General features: G+C 36.3%; 2 protein-coding genes across 3 annotated transcripts; one reads left to right on the forward strand and one right to left on the reverse strand.

Annotated features, from left to right (window-relative positions):
* Positions 1–103: 103 nt before the first annotated feature.
* On the reverse strand, positions 104–16,818 carry LOC143446380 (metal cation symporter ZIP14-like). Of its 2 annotated transcripts, none has more exons than XM_076945999.1 (14): positions 16,779–16,818; positions 13,265–13,410; positions 13,006–13,126; positions 12,267–12,364; positions 4,945–5,119; positions 4,708–4,859; positions 3,439–3,616; positions 2,837–3,006; positions 2,550–2,711; positions 2,002–2,196; positions 1,797–1,848; positions 1,393–1,545; positions 1,079–1,266; positions 104–731 (listed from the first exon to the last, which is right to left on the reverse strand). In XM_076945999.1, exons 1-14 carry the CDS (start codon positions 16,801–16,803, stop codon positions 591–593), a joined length of 1,956 nt encoding a protein of 651 aa, XP_076802114.1. In that variant the 5' UTR covers positions 16,804–16,818; the 3' UTR covers positions 104–590. The 2 variants fall into 2 exon arrangements, with proteins under 2 accessions (XP_076802114.1, XP_076802105.1); XM_076945990.1 differs by lacking the exon at positions 16,779–16,818 and adding an exon at positions 13,578–13,653.
* LOC143446393 (uncharacterized) lies at positions 6,731–9,293 on the forward strand. Its single transcript, XM_076946011.1, has one exon. It carries the CDS (start codon positions 6,888–6,890, stop codon positions 8,004–8,006), a length of 1,119 nt encoding a protein of 372 aa, XP_076802126.1. The 5' UTR covers positions 6,731–6,887; the 3' UTR covers positions 8,007–9,293.
* Positions 16,819–18,731: the final 1,913 nt, after the last annotated feature.

Raw genomic sequence — 18,731 nt, forward strand, 5'->3', positions numbered from 1 at the left:
AAGTCCGTTATGAATTCTAATGTCAGTGAAGTAAAACTCAGTAGCGAATCAGTGAATTCGGCCACATCTTGGACCAAACCTGTTATCAAGACACGAGTTTGAGCTGGACAGCATTTTTATTAGTAATGATTAAAGAATTATACAAAAGCAAATATACAAAGAAGACTAAAACATTGAACTTGCCGTATATTGTTGCACACGTTGATAAAATATTGCTTGCGTTACTATAAGTAATATACAGCCTTTAAACAGCAAGTAATACAAGAATTTAAAATAACGTTTAGTAGAGTTTGTATCATAAAGAGTAACAGTTGGAAACTTTGTTAGGAACACTTTTAAGCTTACTAAAAGTCGTTACAAGCACGTTTGAAGTGGATAACGTACACTAGCGCCGAAGCAATGTAAATGTAAACCTTGTTCGTGCACCTAACTTCTCGAATTTGAACAGTAATACTATTGTTAGCGTTACTATAATTGTTATGTGGACCTATTATAATTAAATAAAGAAATATAATCGGCCATTTGAAGGATTAACAGAAATTAGTTCTTTAGTGAAACAGCTTTACTGCAATCGAGACCTTTCCAGATCTTCAGCCTTGAATGCTATTCACAAGATCTTCTTCGAAAATGGCAATTACAAGAAGAATGCCCCATCCTAAGACTAAGCCGAGGTTTTGGAGGAGAAACTGGAGCTTGGGATAAAAGGACTCTTCACACACCATTTCGTGTAACTAAATAATACAAGGCTTATGAGACAAGCTTAATTTGGCCTATTTACGGATATTTGAGTTGGCTCCTACGGTTAACGATGAATACTGTTCTGAATTTGAATGAATTTATATTAAACTTTCAGCTATCATTGAATATTTTATTACCGTCAGTAATCAATCTTAAGGATTGATTGATAAATAAGATCACCACCACCGTAAACAAGCTGACAGTTCAGGCCAGAATTCTATATTGAAGTTCTATTTCTGACCAGAACTTTATGTTTTGCATCGAAACTCAGAAGTTGTAAAGGATCTTGAAAATGTTTTGTTAAATAGCCTTTTCTTGTAACTTTTTAAGCTTTACTTACCACATTGACCAAAGATACATAGAGAAACATTCCAGCAACAGCAGAAAGTATCCATCCACGCACCGCTTCGTCACTAGATATGGCAATACCTATGTAAAGGCCTATGAAGGCACAGCAAGCCGCAGCAAAATTAAATGCCAACGCTCTCCACTTCGTCAAACCGTTATTCATGTAGATGGCAAAATCCCCTTCAAAAGAAAAGAATCGACTAAAAATATGTTCAAAAACTTGGTCGCTGTGAAGTTAGATTGTAATATATTTGAAGGAGAGGCACAAAAGCAGGTTTTGTACTTCATATATTTAAAGTAACTTACCAAACTCATGCGGTAGTTCATGAAACACAATTGCAAGAGACGTTCCCACGCCCTGCACCCATGACTCACTGAAAGCGGCTCCAATAGCAATTCCATCGCCAAAGTTGTGAAGAACGTCGCCGAAGAATACCATGATACCAACTGCAGTTACACCTATAAGAAAGTGTTTGCTTAGAAGTCAGCCCTGACATGTCCAAATAAACGGAAAGATTTATGCGTTGTTCCAAAAACCTATCCCGCCGTATGCTGGTATTGTCCTAAATGTTAATTAACGGAATTGATAAAACCAATCTAAAGGTGTTTGCACATGATGGGTGTAAAATTTACACCGTTTACACATTTACACTGTAAATGCCAGGATACAGAAAGTATAGAGTTTATGATACTTATCATAGCAATCATACCCCAGAAATATCTCCTTTTCTCTTCACGTTTTGATTCTTGTTCTTTTATGACCTGGATGTTGGCAAGATAAAAGGGCAAAAGGTTAGTATATAAGCAAGTCCCGACTATATTTAATACCGTAAAGTCAGTTTTTACGTGTTACCAAATATTCCTAAGTAAACCCTAAAAAATTGATACTATAATCAGAAAGGTTTTTAGTCTTACCAACGTTCCGTTGCCAATGTGGTTTACTCCATTCTTTGCAAGTTTGCCGTTCTGACCTTCCACTTTCTTGGCCTCCTCAATATCATCCCCATCGGAATCAAATTTTGTAAACTTTGTCACGTGATCGTTATCCGTAGGCGCAGTTGGATTTGTGTAGGTGTGGTGCTCGTCAGCGCAAGGTCCATGACTGTGAGGCTTCAACACAAAACCAGAATTCTTTTAAATAGATTGACGGTTCATTATATCCCACCTGGTATTCCGTTTAAGAACATTACACTGCCAGTTATGCTCAAGGTAACAGCTAATAGCTAGAGCAGATTTAGGTTTAACTTGGTAAAGTTAGTTAAGTTTATACATCTAAAACTTGAAAGGACACAGTTTGTTTGTGCACTACGATTTATAGCCGTACTGTACACCTAACTGTAGAAAACGATATTAAATAAACATTACGTTGTCTGCCCAAGCTTGGATCGTTAAACAAACTGCAATAGTTTTGCTGAGCAAAGCATTTCGAAATCGTTTTGCGTCATCCTCAACAATTAGCTTACCAGTCGTTTACTGGAGAGTAATTTTAGACCGTTTTCGAAGAGAAAGAACACCCACACACCGGCAATAACGACTAAGAGTCTCCAGAGATAAGTTCGATCTTCTTCTTCATGATCATGTGCATCAGTTTCTTCCGTAGCGCCGTGGTCGTGGATCCCAGTCACCTTTCATTTAAAGATAAAAAATGCCAACAAGCTATTGATTACACCGTGAACGTTTGCAAGCATAAGTTGTAAAAGGTCGATCATGCATGGTTTATTAAAATTAATTGCCATTACTCTGATGTTACCTCAGGTATGATGTGAAGTATGGCATCTCCGGACATGGTACCCACTCCGAGAGCAATGAAGAACTGCATGACAAGCTTAAACTTAACTGACTCGAGGACTGGGAAGAAAAAGATACCAACAAAGGCAAGTGCGCTGATAATCCCTACCGACGCAGTTCCGTATCCATACTCTGAAATCAATATAAGATAACGATAAACTTCAAATAAGTATTACATCAGTGTTCCTGCTTCGCAGTATAACGATGTTTCGTGTCAACGAAACTCTTGTTTCGTAGACTGATTTACTCTTGCACTTCTATCAAAACGCCATATCAAAGGCCAACTTTTGCCTTAACTTTCGCTATTCAAGTTGAAAATACATCCAGCATTATCAAAGAGTTTGATATTATTTGAAACTATGAAGCGCCATCACGTCCTCGTACATAATAAGCGCAACACATAATATTATCATTGAAACGTAGGCTAAGACATAGGCCAAACTAAATTAGTTCAGGCTACTTCAACAAACGTACTAATTGAAAGGAAAACGAAAACATAAACGAAAGAATTCGTTCTATTCCAATGGACACTTAAATGGAAATGGAAATCATTACAACACTTACTCATGGCATCCGTGTACGGTGCTTCGGGTGGTTGGGTGGATTCTTCCTCTGCCGCTCTCGTGGTGCAGCTCCTTTCTAGAATTTGCTGGACAAAAGCTGGGCACATTTCTAATACTTGTTCTTCGGTTAAGTTACCTGAGAATCCGAAGATGGATTTAAGCTGATTCCTCGAATAGCACTGTAAGACGAAAACAAGCATAATGGGGTTGATGGCGCATCGTATACAGGTTCACTATTTTAAACGAATCACTTAAATTTCGCTAAAGCAAGAGATGTTCGAAGTATAACTTGGTCAAATCTGCTTACGTGTATGCATTCATGGACCTAATTTTTTAATTTATGTTTTACCTTCTTTTTAAAAACCTTAAAATGTATTGCTAATGTACGAAAAATGAGCACAAACTAGCAATTTATCCGATCATGTGTTGATGATAAAATAAGTTAAAACAAATGCCGTCATGTGTATAATAGCAACCGAAAGAAAACATCATTTTGGGTACCAAGGGGTCATCAACATAGGCAATTTTACTTCTTGGGGCTAAATTGCGCTTACCATGGGGCTAAGTTTAATAAAACAAAGCAAATTAAGCAAAAGATTTTTAATTTAATTTTCAATTTTTAAAATTAACAAAGCTCAACAAATCAGTTTTTTTCCAAAACGAATCTTTTTAGAACTTAACACAATTACTTGTATGCGCCTATTTCAAAACTTTTAGTAATAGTCCCTTCACCAGTTTTTTACTTCTCCACAGCAGTAGTGTGCAAAATAAAAAAGGATAAATTCTATTTATAAAGGTTGACGAGAGGTAAATGAGGGCAAAAACTTTAAAAATAAACTAGTTTAGATGGAGAAAGCGACTGTGCTTTGTCACAAGAAGCGAAAACAAGTCATGACTCATCTTAAGATGAAACCGTACCTACATAGTTAATATAGCTATATCTTACTTCAGGTGAACTTTTTATAACTGTTTTACATATCCATAGTCTGCTCGTAATAAATGAGAGCCACCATTATTGTTTGCTGTCCCAAAGTGCATTTTCAAGACCTCATATTTTAAGACTCTTAGGATTGAGCTCAACAAAATTTGCAGGGTAATATAAATCTGACAAACAGACTCTTGTAAAGTGTCAGGTAAAGGACCTCTGATTATATCAGTTTGCCACACGTTCTTGTCAAAAGTATCACAAGCATACTGACGATTATGCCGCTATGGCCAAGTATACGGTATACAGCATAACATACATAAACGAGACAAATTTCGAACTAACCCTTGCATGATGTTCATGATTTTCTTCGTGAGTTTCTACTGTGTTACGTCGTTTACGTTTGTGATCGTGATCAGCATGGTCGTCGGTGCTGGTTTCAGTCATGCTATTCGTGATCACTCCGATTCCAAGACCGGTTAAGAGATCGGTAAGCGCTGCAAAAAATATCAAAAGAGTCTTGCCGCTAGAATTTGCTACAAGGAAAATTGTCGAACCCTTGTGGATCACTAGATTACAAACCTTGGTCATTCACAACACCGTTAGCTGCTCCGATGTGTTCAAAAATTTCTTCTTCGAGTTGATGTTCATTAGGCAGCACGCATTTGCCTTCATATAGATCAGCAAGCATTGCGTAGACAACATCGGCTCCATGGTCAGTGCAGTTACCAGTTATCAATGTATGATGGTTAAAACACTGCAAGGATAGAACACACAGGTATTGTTTAATTAATTGCTGAAAGGGGTAGATATATTCGTGGAAACAATTACGCACAAGCAGTATTCTTCTGTACCAATTTCTACAAAAAAAAATGACTCAAACGTTGTATCTATACCAGGGATGTAATATTACATGGAAATGCGACAATCTTAAAGCTTTAGAAAGACGCTTTCATCATTTCAATAATCTTATACGAGTAATTCATACAGTATGCATGCATTTTGCACAAAGCTCCTTTATGCTGCGTTAATCTTCTGCAAACGCACATAACTCGATTAATAAGAACCTCTTCATACGTACGACACTACCAACAAATTCTTTTATGATGCTATTTCCGCTCTATTATAATGCTAATGTGCCGCTTATCTGCGTATGTGCAGTACTAGAAAAAAGTCTCCGTTTTGATAATATCAGCATCGATGAATCACTATACATTTATTGACAATCTTTTCACCAGGGAGCATTTTTGTGTAATTTATACTGTCATAAAACCTGCGGTAACTGGATGGTAACCACTTGTTGAAATAATAGCCAAAGACAGAATGTTATTGGAGGTGGACGAGTGTCAGATTTGGATAGTAAGGAGCAGCCTAAAATTCGATTATAAAATTAGAAAATATAGGTCTATATCCATTTGTTATGGACTATAATATATGATTCCTTTTTAATAAGGTATCTTATCTGCAATTGTATATGGAAGCGGCCAAGGTAGTACGGAAGACAAACCACATATCTAAAAGGTTAATTATCCCAAAAAATTTTGTTCTTTTTTGCATTAGAAATCTTGTTCTGTCCCAAACCTTTGTTGTTTTATTGATATGGTTTAAGGTCGCAGGGATAAATGTTTAGGAAGTGTTCCAAAATAATAAACTAACAGATTTACAAATTGAGCTTTATTATCCTAAAACACATTACAAAGTCAGTTAATGGTGTTCTGGGCGCTTCTTATGAAATTTGTAATCATATATTTTACGACAAAGCCAACTTGAAGGCTCTCGTGAAAGAAAATTTTGTGAGAATGAAGCTATACAGAGCATGGACATAGACTAATAGAACTAAGAAAAGTTTGTCTTAAGTACAGAGGATGCATTGTACTTAGTGCAAGATTTTTGTGCTCTTGATTTTATGGCTAACACGTGATGCAAAACGTAAGTGAGGATAATCGTACCTCAACATTAAAAAACGATATTATTCTCTTTCAAGAACAAATAACGGCGGCCATCAGTGTCTATTTTACGTAGAGTAATACACCGCCCAAAACGCAGGAAGTAAAGTACCATTACTCATAAAACTGGCATAATTAACATACACTTAGCATCACTGATCAAAATCTGTCAGAATCGTTACAGGGAACAGTCACAATAGGTTACATCTAACTGGTTCGCACACGCCATGCCATAACGATTTCCACTATTTTGAGGAATTGGCGTGAATGGCTCAACAGCTAAACCAGATTACAGCAGACAACTTACAACAGGTAAACCAGCAGACTAGTGAATAACGTATATGTGCTTATCTTGTACATTGATCTAGGATCAGTAGAAAAAGACAAAAATATCAATTTTTTTTAAATGCTTTTTAAAGATTAGCCAAAAGTTAAGTGCACTTAAGTTAACTTATAGCATGCTATAACGATGCTCTATCACACGGGTTTTGTCTTGCGTTCAACTTGGTCTCTGGAACAATTACTTTAATTTGTCTAAACTTTGTAGAATTTATAGACGAAGATTATGCTGAATTAAAAATGGAATCTGAAGTCTTTAATTACCAAGTGAGAAACCAGACAACAAACGAAACGACTCCAGTTCATAGTTACGGAATTTGGATTGCAGATATTAGCATCATTGTGACTCTATCGACCATTTCCTTATATGTGGTAATAGCTTTGATATTTCATTATCTACGGCTCAGATTTTCACAAAATGTCGTGGCTGACGGAAAAGCATCTTACGAAAGAAACTTTACAAACGTTACTAAAGCACTGTGCATTGTAATAGCGGTGATATCAGTCATTCACAACGTATTGCGAATGTGGATGTTGATCATAGAGAAACAAGTTATCTACGACCACAAAGAATATTACTCCGTTTCGACTTTGGAAGAAATATGTCGTAACGTGCCGAGGACACAGATTTTTGTTTTGTTAATTGGAACAGGTTTGGTTTATGTCTTTCTTTGGGCAAGACAAAGGGTGTTTTACATTAACCCATCGCTGCGTATCCTTAACAGCACACCACTCAAGATTCTGAGCTATTTGACAATAGGTGTTTGGTTGGTCTACTTTGTATCATCAACTGTAATTTACTGCGCCATTGTTCACTACCATAGCGCCCCACTTGGGTCATGTCAGGTGCACCCTCAATCGATTTTCGTATTCAGAGACATCATAATATCTTGGGTGCTGGTGTCAGTTGTCATGCAAGTGTTTTTGCTCGGTTTGTTCGTGTATCCAATAATAAAGCGCACGTCAATCGTGGCGCACTTAAAAGCAAAAAAAGGTGGTTTCGAGTCAAAGTCTTCTCAGAAGAGACTGCACGCTCGCATGAAACGAGCAATGATATTGACTTGCATCTGCTTGATATCTGACGTCATATCAGCAGCAATAACAGTTGTCCTCTACAGGCGAAGCACGAACAACTCTATCATCCCATATCATTTAAACTTGGTGGTGAATCTTTTCGCAACAGTAGGCTGCTTTGACAACTGGAGAGAGATGTTGTGGCCGTGGAATGCAAGCTCGCAATCACCGTCCCATCAGTACGCAAGGCGCGGCTCACAGCTTCGAACAAGTTCAACGGGAGCGCAGGTACAAGTGCACCTCGAGGTCATCCAAAGTTCAGAAATAAGAGGAAATAACTGCTAAAGTGAATTAATCTCATACAACCAAAAAGATTTGTTCATAACCAGGTTTCAAACTGGCGTTGTCATATAACACTTTGGAAGATGAAAATGAAATAAGTTTTTTGCGTAGGCTATTTTATCTCATCTTAAAACCAGGATAGGCCTATATACAGCTACAGAGCCTTTGAAAAGCAAGTTAGTATACACAGTTCATGTCCGACTTAGTGATACAAAATCCGTTAAGGTTGTGTAACGCTCCCCCAGTCAGAAATTTATCTTTGGCCTTACTATGTGATATCTACCGCACATGTTAGGAACAAAGTTGGCCCAAGGTACGTCCGCCATTCAACAGCCAGAGATATATGTTAGAAAGAGGTCAGGAAATTTGACAATGGGCAATGCTTGGGCCAAGTATGGCGACCGATCATAAGCCTTATATAACCATGCAAGAGCCTGAGAAAAATTATCTTATATTTTTCTCTGGGCCTAGTCTTTACCTGACATAAAACCCTTTCAGTAACATTACTAATAGCTACGATCTTTTGCGGCTTAATGCAACGTATACGTTTTAAATGATATTTATTGAAAGTTTTACTTGACAAAAGCAAGAACGCAGGAAATTAGAAAATGAAACGAAGATAAAATAAGAATTCTTTATAGGTGAGTGTGTATTTCTTCCCCACTGCTGCAAGATTCGATCGTCCTCAGACAAAACGTGAGAAATGTGACACTTTAATGCGGCTCTTTTGGTCTTTAGGATATTGTCAAAGCTGCAGCCCTCTTTTCCCTCCCACCATCCCAATCTCCGACTCCACTAAATACAAACTGGTGTTAAACATTGACATTAGGTTTAACATAGACTAAAAAATTTCACATTTTCAAACATCTACAATAAACACACACGAACCAAGAATGAATGCCAGCAATTTTCAGCAATGATAACAGTAAATGGAAGAGTATTTACCTTTCATCATCAGTTCGTACAAGACTTGATAGTGATCTTGCATTTTGGTTACATTCCTCAGCATCTGGCTCACTGGTTGAGCACTGCTGCGTAGTATACGCTAATCGACAGCACTTTTCATACAAACCTAATAAAAATAATGGAACAGGTAAGTCTCGTTAATCTAAATGAGTTTACACAAAAAGGTTTGCTTCGGGTAAAATGATATTTCCGTGATGTTTTGTTTCTCCTGTTAGCGAATTACATGCTACAAGATTACAAAACCTCACAAAAATGTCTCAGTAATGCCAACTAAACAATATTTGTATTACCTGCGTATAGTCATACACAACAATTAATACTTAGGCCTACGTACTCACTTGACTGATAGGCTACAATACATTGCAGCTAAATAACTTCCAATTTTTTTTTCAACTTCCAATTCATACTAAATTGGCTGGGATTAAACTGATGCGCTAGGCTAACACAAAAGAACTAGGGTTTAACTAACAAGCACTATAAGAATAGCGCTAACTACCACTAGCAAACAAGTCACGGCCTCACGGGCTCATCAGATCTAAGGACAGGAATTCAAGACAAAGAATTCCCATGAGGCTAGATTTCGTAAAAAAAAGCGCGAAATAAATCAATGCCACGCGATTGGTCAAGGGAAAAACCTTATCGGTAGAACTATGGGTAGAGTGATGACGTAGAAACTCTTCGGCGTAAAGAGAACAACTTTTAAGGTTTGCGATTTGGTCGCCATGTTGAAAATGAATATTGTGTACGAGCTGTTGAAAGCGTGGCAGTGAGTTAGGTTTTATAACTACAAATGATTCCAAAAGGAACAATTTTGCGTTTTTACATAAAATTTTGAAAATGTACATTCCATCTTATAATAATAATTTATAATTAAGTTAACCGGTTAATTGTTCTACTTGCGCCTTGCATTTTATCGCCACTTATTGTAATATCGAACTACCACAATTATCATTACAATACAGTACCTACTGTGTGATCATTATCGTATTATACAATTTTCACACCTACAATGTTGGTAATCATCTATAGTCCATATACAATTAATTGTTTCCAATTACCTGGTAGGCTTTCAGTGACATGCAGAAATAACGTCTTTCAAGTTTGGTAAAAGGATACGTAAATAACAATCCAATATTTTTGATAAAACGTACATAAAAAATTTCGATTTTTATACCAACATTATGCAAGAAATTCTTACTTGAGGCAAGGTTTAGAAAGGTACCATGAACCATCGATGGGCTGTTTATGATAAACTAGGATATATGTAAGATTATGTAACTCTTTCTTACGAACAAACATATTACATACATAATCTGTTATAATCAGACATAAGTGATCAATTGGCCATACATAATCTGGTATAATTTCCGACGGCCGTCGCTTGCATACCGCTGAAGTACAGAGATTTGGGATTGCTATACATCAATGCGTATTTGCATGCATGGCTGAAACTCGAAAGATACGTGAAACTTAAACTGAAAGCTACTTCTGAAGTCTGAATAAATACCAATCGCAAAAAATGTCTGCTTTTTTGAAAGAATATAACTGAAATTTGAACCTGCCGTGTGTTGGCTATAGCCCAGGGCTGGCCAACCCGCGGCTCTTTGTCCGGTATTATGCGGCTCTTTCGTTCATATTGAACCTCCAAAAGAGAGCACATTTTACCCATTTTAGGCAGATAAATAATACAGAAAAGTAATCTCTACTGGCTAATCTTCAATTGATATTTGCTAAATAATGACTGATTACATCAGATTTCGACCCAGAATAAAGATGATGAAACTGAAACAATATCTGATGCAGTATTATTATTTATTACGTAATAAGAAACAGCGTCATAAATCATAACGTTTATGATGTGACTTTTTGCGGTTAACACAGTAAGAAGTGAGGCTCTTAGTCTCTGACTGGTTGGCCACCCCTGCAATAGCCTATACCCGATATCCAAACGCAACATACAACTTCGATCATAAAACTGATAAACATAAAAAAATCATTGCATCTATACGAAGAAGAGTCCAATATTATAATATGTTAATTTTTGATCAGAAAAATAACTTCATTTTTACTTTTTACGTTAACAATTAAAAATTTCCATTTCTTTTTATAGCCATTGAACAAAATTGGCGTTAAAAATACAATAAATTCGGTTTACAATATCAAAATATAAGACAGTTTACTAAGTTGAATAGAGAATCGGATCTTTGCAATAGCATATATGTAGCCAGTGTTTTTTTTAAGGTGTTTTGGGGAACTGAAACGGTCCCCCAAATTTCTCCAGCGGTTTCCCAAAATTTGGACTTGCAACTTACTATTACTATTTTTTGGTATTTAAATGAAACACTTACGGTCTCTTAAAACTACTTAGCGGTCACCCAAACCAAACCTTAAAAAAAAACCTGTATGTAGCCATCCATGCTCACTATAATCTATATTCTTATTTCTTATCCTAATTAAACGAGTTGGAAAGTAAGCGGGAAATGATAAAACAAGTTAACCTTAAATCAAAGACAAATTACAAGTAAACATAGCAGAGAAAAATATATTTTGAACAAAACCTAATGATTGTAATGATTGAAAGACAGTTAACGCTGAAATAGATCGCAGATTTGTCATTAAGTATATTTTTGCGGTCACGATTTGATATCAACATGCTTGGTGACTGGCGTTTTAATCAAATATAATAGTAGTCGTATCTTGGCTAACGCGTTTTAAATGGACTACGAGGAGGTATATACAAGGGATCAGTTGTATAGGTGAAGGTAGTTTTCAGCCTAAACACGTCACAGTTGACAGCACATAACTAGGTAAGCATTTGTGTCTTTACAGCAACTACCGATAATAAACTACTTCCGGTAACTACCCTATCGCCAACAGCCAAGACTGAGCTTAGTGAGCTGTAGCTTTGCATCTACCTTCATCAGTATAAATACGTCTGTGGCGGTTGGATCCACGACAGTCTACGGTTACGACAAAAATTGCTTAATGCTAAAATATCATTAAAAAGATCTTTCTCTGGTAAATTTTCTAGCAACTACTTTTAGTTTAAGGTCAACTTGTTTTAGCACATGCCTCTCATTTCAATCAAATCCCATTTCATAAAATAAGGAGAGTTATTAAATATAGTTTAATAACTTAATTTATAAGTTATAAAAAAACGCTACAAAAATAACTACTGTTCAAAACAGCTAACATAAAAAACTCTCTATGCCACTTCGCAAGAAATGTAGACTATTCCGATAATAATGTTTACCTACATTTACTACAAAGCATAAGAAATATTCATTACTCACTGACCTGAGTTTGATTATCGTCTGGTTCATATTTTAGAGCAAGTTTTCCAAGCAGTGTGTTTACTTGTTCCTTACATACTTTTCCGGTTAAACTGGAGTTATCTGTAAATAAAAGTAATTGTAACGATACAAGTATGCTTGTTTGCATAATATTTGCGTTTACCATAAATATCTATCATAAATCCAATATATAAGTGCATCTTAAAGTTCAAAAAATGAAGAATATTGTTAGCCTACGTCACGCGTTTTTGTGTTGTTTTTGCGTCAAAGTACAAAATCCCTGTGGTTAGCTCTACTAATCGTATCATTTTCCGGTAGAAGTCAAAAGCCTTTTTCAGTTATAAGGTACTTGCAGCAAATGAGGCTCGATATAATTTTTAGACGCTCTTAGCTCTACATGCGCTCAATGTATTTGGCCCAAATTTGGCCGTTTGATAGGATGGTTCATGGTTACAAATTATCCTATTTTCAGGTTTATTACATTAAAGTAGCAGTACTATTAGATTAATATTATTAGATTAAAGGTTCTCAATTCGTCTCGCTTCTACTGTACTCAATTCGTCTCGTCTTCTTATCTACTGTAAAAATCAACGATAATAAAACTACTCAGTTCTGAATAAAAACATACGAATGGCGGGCCTTGTTACATTCTGGACCTTATTTTCTGCAGGTACCTTAGTACGTAAAACTAACTTAAATTTAGCTTTTTAATACTGCAATAAATGTTTTTAATAAGTACTTACCGTTTGGGCAAGTTTCGTTAGCAAAGACTAATAATATGTGATTGGCTACACCTAAAAGAGTTGTCTCGTTAAAGTGAGAGTTGTAGTCTGTCAAGTTTCCAATTTTGGTTTCACTTAAACACTGAAAAACATTATTTCTTTAAATTAAACCGAATACAGTAACATATGGTAGTTGTTACAATTAAGCAAAAAATAATCGTTTTATAAAAAAGCATTCGTTTATGAATTGGCGAAATGATTGTAGCACTAAGTTACTTACATCGTCACAAAGCGACTTGTTGTTGCACGTAATTCTGTTTCTTAACCCATCAATTAAAATATCGAGGGACGCGGAATTAAAAACTCCCGAGTTTCCAACCAATTCGACGAGATGATCGAAAACGTCCTCGCCTTCATGATTGTGATCTGCATGATACGAATCGTATTCATAATCGTCGTAAACTTTACCTTCAAGGGCGTAGATGGTTACACTCCAAAACTTGCTTTTATTAAACAAACTAACAGCTATACAGTGTGTAGTGAGTGGTTGCAGATGATCGATAACCGATCTATAAAAAGCAAGGTTTGCTCACCTGTCTCATTACAAATAACATGCCCAAAAAAGGCGATGATGGTTAATAAGCACAATTTCATAATTATCACATAAAAAATCCTGTAAATAGAAAACACTGGCGTTATTTCAAACGCATTCTATTAGGGAACACCTAAATCTAAAGTTTAGATTCTTGTAGCCAGACACAATGGCCCCGTTTGTTATTCAACAAGAACAATCAAAGATGACTGTTGCAATTTTTTTCCACCTGGCATAAAAAATTAAGAGTTTTTTTTAAAACTGCATCAAAGGAATGCCACCCTTTTATGAATAACATTACCCATAAAATAGGCGAGTCAATAGTATACAGGGTTTCAAAATTATTTTGAGTTAAAATAACTTTTCTAAGAGACTAAAACTGCTGTCAAGTAAATAGAGGCAGTGTGTCATAACAACAGCTTTAAAAAAAATTTGAATACAAAAGATACGAAGTTTTTTTTAATCTTCTGAGTGACGTAAACTGAGGTCACCGACTAAAAACAAAAACCAATTTCGTCAACAATTTTTAGTTTGCTTTAAGTAGGCCCTATACGGGGAACGTCAAGGTACTTGACATAGCTACTTCAGTCGTCATCACTGAAGTCAAATATTTTCAAATGTTGGAAAATGTAGTGAAGCTCAGCCTTTATAAAACCTGAGACTAAGTTTTACTCTGAATGCATCATAAAAGTTATGCCAAACTTTATGAGAGACAAGTGTATGAAGTTTGTGCTCTCCTTGATATCACTACAACCGGTAGAATCAAGCTTTTATAAAACAAGAGAAAAACTACATATGAACAGAATCCTTAAATTAACCGATTTCGTTTAACTTCATTACGTTTGTAGATTTACCATTAACAGCAATCACAACACTGTGGATGACATTTTTCCAGGTCCTGTTTGAGGTTACTCATTGATTATAAACAGAGACAACACGGCAATTGCAAAAACTGACTTTTGGCAGAAAAAAACAAAATAAAAATTGCTTAGTCTAAACACTTTAACCACTCTTCGCTCTCCTGTAAACCAGCTATGTGCCGTGTGCACTTAATTTAGTGTCGCGTGCAAAGTCTAGCGTGCCGAGTGAAAAAACGTTGGCTTTGTTCACAAGGAAGGAAAAAACCACCGGAGCGTGTCATATGTTTGTTCAAGTGTACATTTGCTCTCGTTAAACTTCTCATAACAAAGCATCATAGAAATTTTGAAGAACGTTCACGGATGATTTCGCAATTGTCGGGCTTCAGGTGGCTACTTTTATTCTATTTCAAAGACAAGGTCGTAGAAACAGTTGTTTTTCAAGCTTTTCTTCTCACGCTATCCGTGGTTAGTAGAATGACTTGGGGTGCAATGGTAGGATTAAGTTAACTTTGGTGCAATTTAAGTTAATTGGTCGCATGAAATTTGTTCAGTCAATCATTCTAAATTCGTTCTAACATTACGCAATCGTCGGTTGTGTAATGCTAATAACTTCAGCCTTAAAACGTCCTATGTGGTGAAAGCTAATTTCTTCAAGTAAATTTAACGCAAACTTTGAAATAGCTCAAGTGCCTTAACTATAACCCGGGCAAGATATGTATTGAAACACATGCGAACAACTATTGCTAACTCTAAAGGTCAAATTCTCTTTCACTCGCAATTTTAGTTCTCTCAATGTGCTTTTCATGGTCCCAGGGCTTTCATAAAGCGCGTTCTCTTGAAATTAGTCACATAAATCATTCTTTACGATTCGTAGAAGCGTCTACAGCCAGACTTTCATCAATGCAATTAAATTTGCAGCTTAATTGATTCAATGGCCAGCCTTGTTTGCACGGACCGGACATGTTCCGTACCATTTTGAATGATTTAAACTTTGAATAACACGAAGTAGGTTTTATGGGCTTTTCAACTTCGACGATCTTCTACTTTGGTTAGTTCGGTGAGGTTTAATAATAGAAATAGCAGTTTACTTTAAAAAATACTGTGCAACATCGGTTATTCAAAATTAGGGCAAATACAAACTCATAAGCAACAAAATAAACTTGGGTAAAATCCCCAAATTTGGTGAAGTTGGTTACCAGTTTCCTGGTTATTTATTCAGTTACTTATTCAACAAACGAAAATTGTAAATAGGTAACTAGTTTAGTAACCATACAGGGAACTTCATATCGGTAACCTCCCACATAAATCAATGGCATCCAATCAACTATTATCGCTGTTATCAGTGAACCATTCTGTTAATGTATGACGCCATAAAGGAGGGGGAAATAAAATAACAATAACTTTTGAAAACATAATACAAAACTATATAAGTAAAGAACCCTAAGAATGCAAACTTCAGCAGAATGCCCCCATGCGGTATTTTGCAGAATGCAGCATTCCTTTAGCGAAATCCATTACTGTACTACGCGGCATAGAATTATATCATTATATATTGCAGAACAGATGTTACAGATGTTACAGATGTTAACAGATAACCGATGCAGAGAACCCTTATATTCAAGGGCCATCCATAAGTGTTCCTTTTTTGTATGATTTGCAAGAGTATAACTTACAGAGTAATTGCAACAATGTAGTATTTTAGGCTAAAACCTGTTTCTCTTGTAAAATTTCAACATTTTGGAGTTATTCATAAAAAAAAACAGTCAAATTTTTGAGACCGCTCTAAATACCGCCAGAGGACTAAGAGAACTAAAATAAAATAAATTTAAATTAATTTTTGAAATGTTATAGAAGTTCTTTTGAAGCGAATATAAACACCGAATAACGATTCAATTTTAAATTTCTTGTTTGACTTGAAAAAACGTTAACAGAGTCATTCGAATTACTCCAGCAAGTTTTCGGAAACTAAGGATTGCCAAGTGTCGAGTGTCGATTGTCTAGTTTTGAGAGGCACAAGAAGCTTAAGGAGGGAAGAGAGAACATGGAAGATGACCCAACGACTGGGAGACCTTCAACAAGATAGATTGATGAAAATATAGAGCGCGTGCAACAGAAGGCGTGTTGCGATCGCCACCTAACTAGCAAAATTATTGCAAATGAATTAGATATGAACAGCTTGAGAGTGTGGATATAATCATTCTAAAATAGTTGGGCATGCGAAAAGTCTGTGTAAAAACGGTTCCAAGATTGTTGGATGATGGAAAGAAAGAGCAGCAGATGGAAGTGGGTCAGGGCATCATTAAACGACTTAAAATTGAGTCAAATTTGTTAAAAAGAGTTACCTGGCGACCTGTGACATTTTCTCATTTCTCAAGCTCAAACGAGTCAGTAAGGAAACGCAATTTCACGATGTGGAAGACATATAAGCCATGATCAATGAGCTTCGAGCGTTCTCGAGAAAATCCTTTTAGTGGTGCATTTATGTATGGCAAAGGAGGATGGCAAAGTGTGTTAGAGTCCAAGGATAATGCTATGAAGGAGAAATGTTGTAGTTTAGGATTTTTACTTGAAACAAAATTACTTACACATTCTCATTACTTTTCAAACATACTTCGTTTGTCATATGGGGTTGCCCCACCCCACTTGTATAATCTTCACTACGGTCTGCGTAGAATGCACATGGCAACACATTGTTTGCCATAGTAGACAGCACTATCCAGTGGCTGCTCCCACATCTAGTCCGGGTGGATGAAGAACACCGCTCACACGACAACGAGTAAAAATGTATTATGTAAAAGCAGATAAAAGTGTTACTAAGTTACAGCGAAAACAAAAAAGAACCAAAATAATAAGCTAAAAAATGAATTCAGGATAACATTAGGGTTTTAGGCTATAACCTTTTTCATAGCGTTATAACAAAATACTGTACTTACATGTACAGTGTTTCCTGAGTCCATGTAAATTTTATACATATTTCAACTTTACTTTACCAGATTGTTAACTTGACCGCCCTAACAACTGGGCTTAAAAACTGGATTCCTTGTGGAACGCTAAAGACATAGACTTGTGTGCCGTACAAAACATGCTCCAATGAAAGTGACGTAGAAATGAACTTATGCATCGGCTGACAGAGAAGGGCGGTTATACATTTACTAAAATGTTGAACATTTCTATATTAGGCCATGCAAATATGTGCTTTGAAGACGACTAAAACATTACAGCATACGCAGAAATGTGCATTGTAACTTACCATTATAGTTACAGCCATATGTGTCAGAATTGTGTTTGGTTCAGCGTATACGTAAGTACTATGGTATTTTGCCTTGCCGAAATGTTCATAATAACGAATTGGTAAATTAAGCACATTGCGTTGTGCTGGATGCCAGCCGTTAATCGGCCTGCCCAAGCATTAGAATGCTGGTGGTATAGGTAAATTTAGTCAGCTAAGAATAGCTTTCGGGCAAAATCGGTTAGCATAAAGCCAACATAAAACAAGAGTACAGTTTCGAACTACCGAACCCCTATTGACTATTTGTGTGATATGATACTGCTCTTTAAATATAATTGCTTACAATATGCTTTGATTATAAAATATTTCATAAATCTTTGGAAGCGCATGGCTTTTAAAAACTTTTTGGGTTGTGCAATTCACTTCCTTCAGCGTAGGTATTAGGCTGCCATCGAGCCTGTATGCACATCATAACGAGAACGAAGCCTTTCATAGTCGTTTCCGGGTATGTATAAAACAGAGTAATCAAAACAGCAACGCGTCTTAGTGCTGTACATTTATAGATCAGTCCAGATGCAAAGGACAGCTTAAAGCAAACGTCGGCATCTTTGCTTAACCAGGGGAGTTGTTTGTGCGTAAACCAGTTTGACTTTGACAGCACCTGTCAGCTTAATCTTTTTTTACAAGTGTCGGTTTTACTGAACCTTCAATTGCGCTGGACTCGTACATTATTTATAGTCCATATAAAAACGCAGACAAATGCAACAAACCGTTGCAAGCACATGAAAAATAAACGCAGTGTCAATAGTTACAGCTGTGTATTAACAACAAACCAAGGCAGTGTTTGATGTTATATGACGTCATTACTTCAAGAAGAAAACGTGCATCAGTTATACCATGACAATCCACAGTGACAGCTTTGTAAGCGCTGTCATTTACCAGCAGAATAACATGTTAGGATAAGTTTGATCAGTGTACAATATGAAGACGGGGTTTAACTGTTTTGCAAGAACTGTAATCACAACCGTCTGCTTTCAGTGTAAAGTTGGCTGCCCGCGTAATGCTC

The sequence above is a fragment of the Clavelina lepadiformis genome, chromosome 1, assembly GCF_947623445.1.
Source record: "Clavelina lepadiformis chromosome 1, kaClaLepa1.1, whole genome shotgun sequence".
Taxonomy (NCBI): domain Eukaryota; kingdom Metazoa; phylum Chordata; class Ascidiacea; order Aplousobranchia; family Clavelinidae; genus Clavelina; species Clavelina lepadiformis.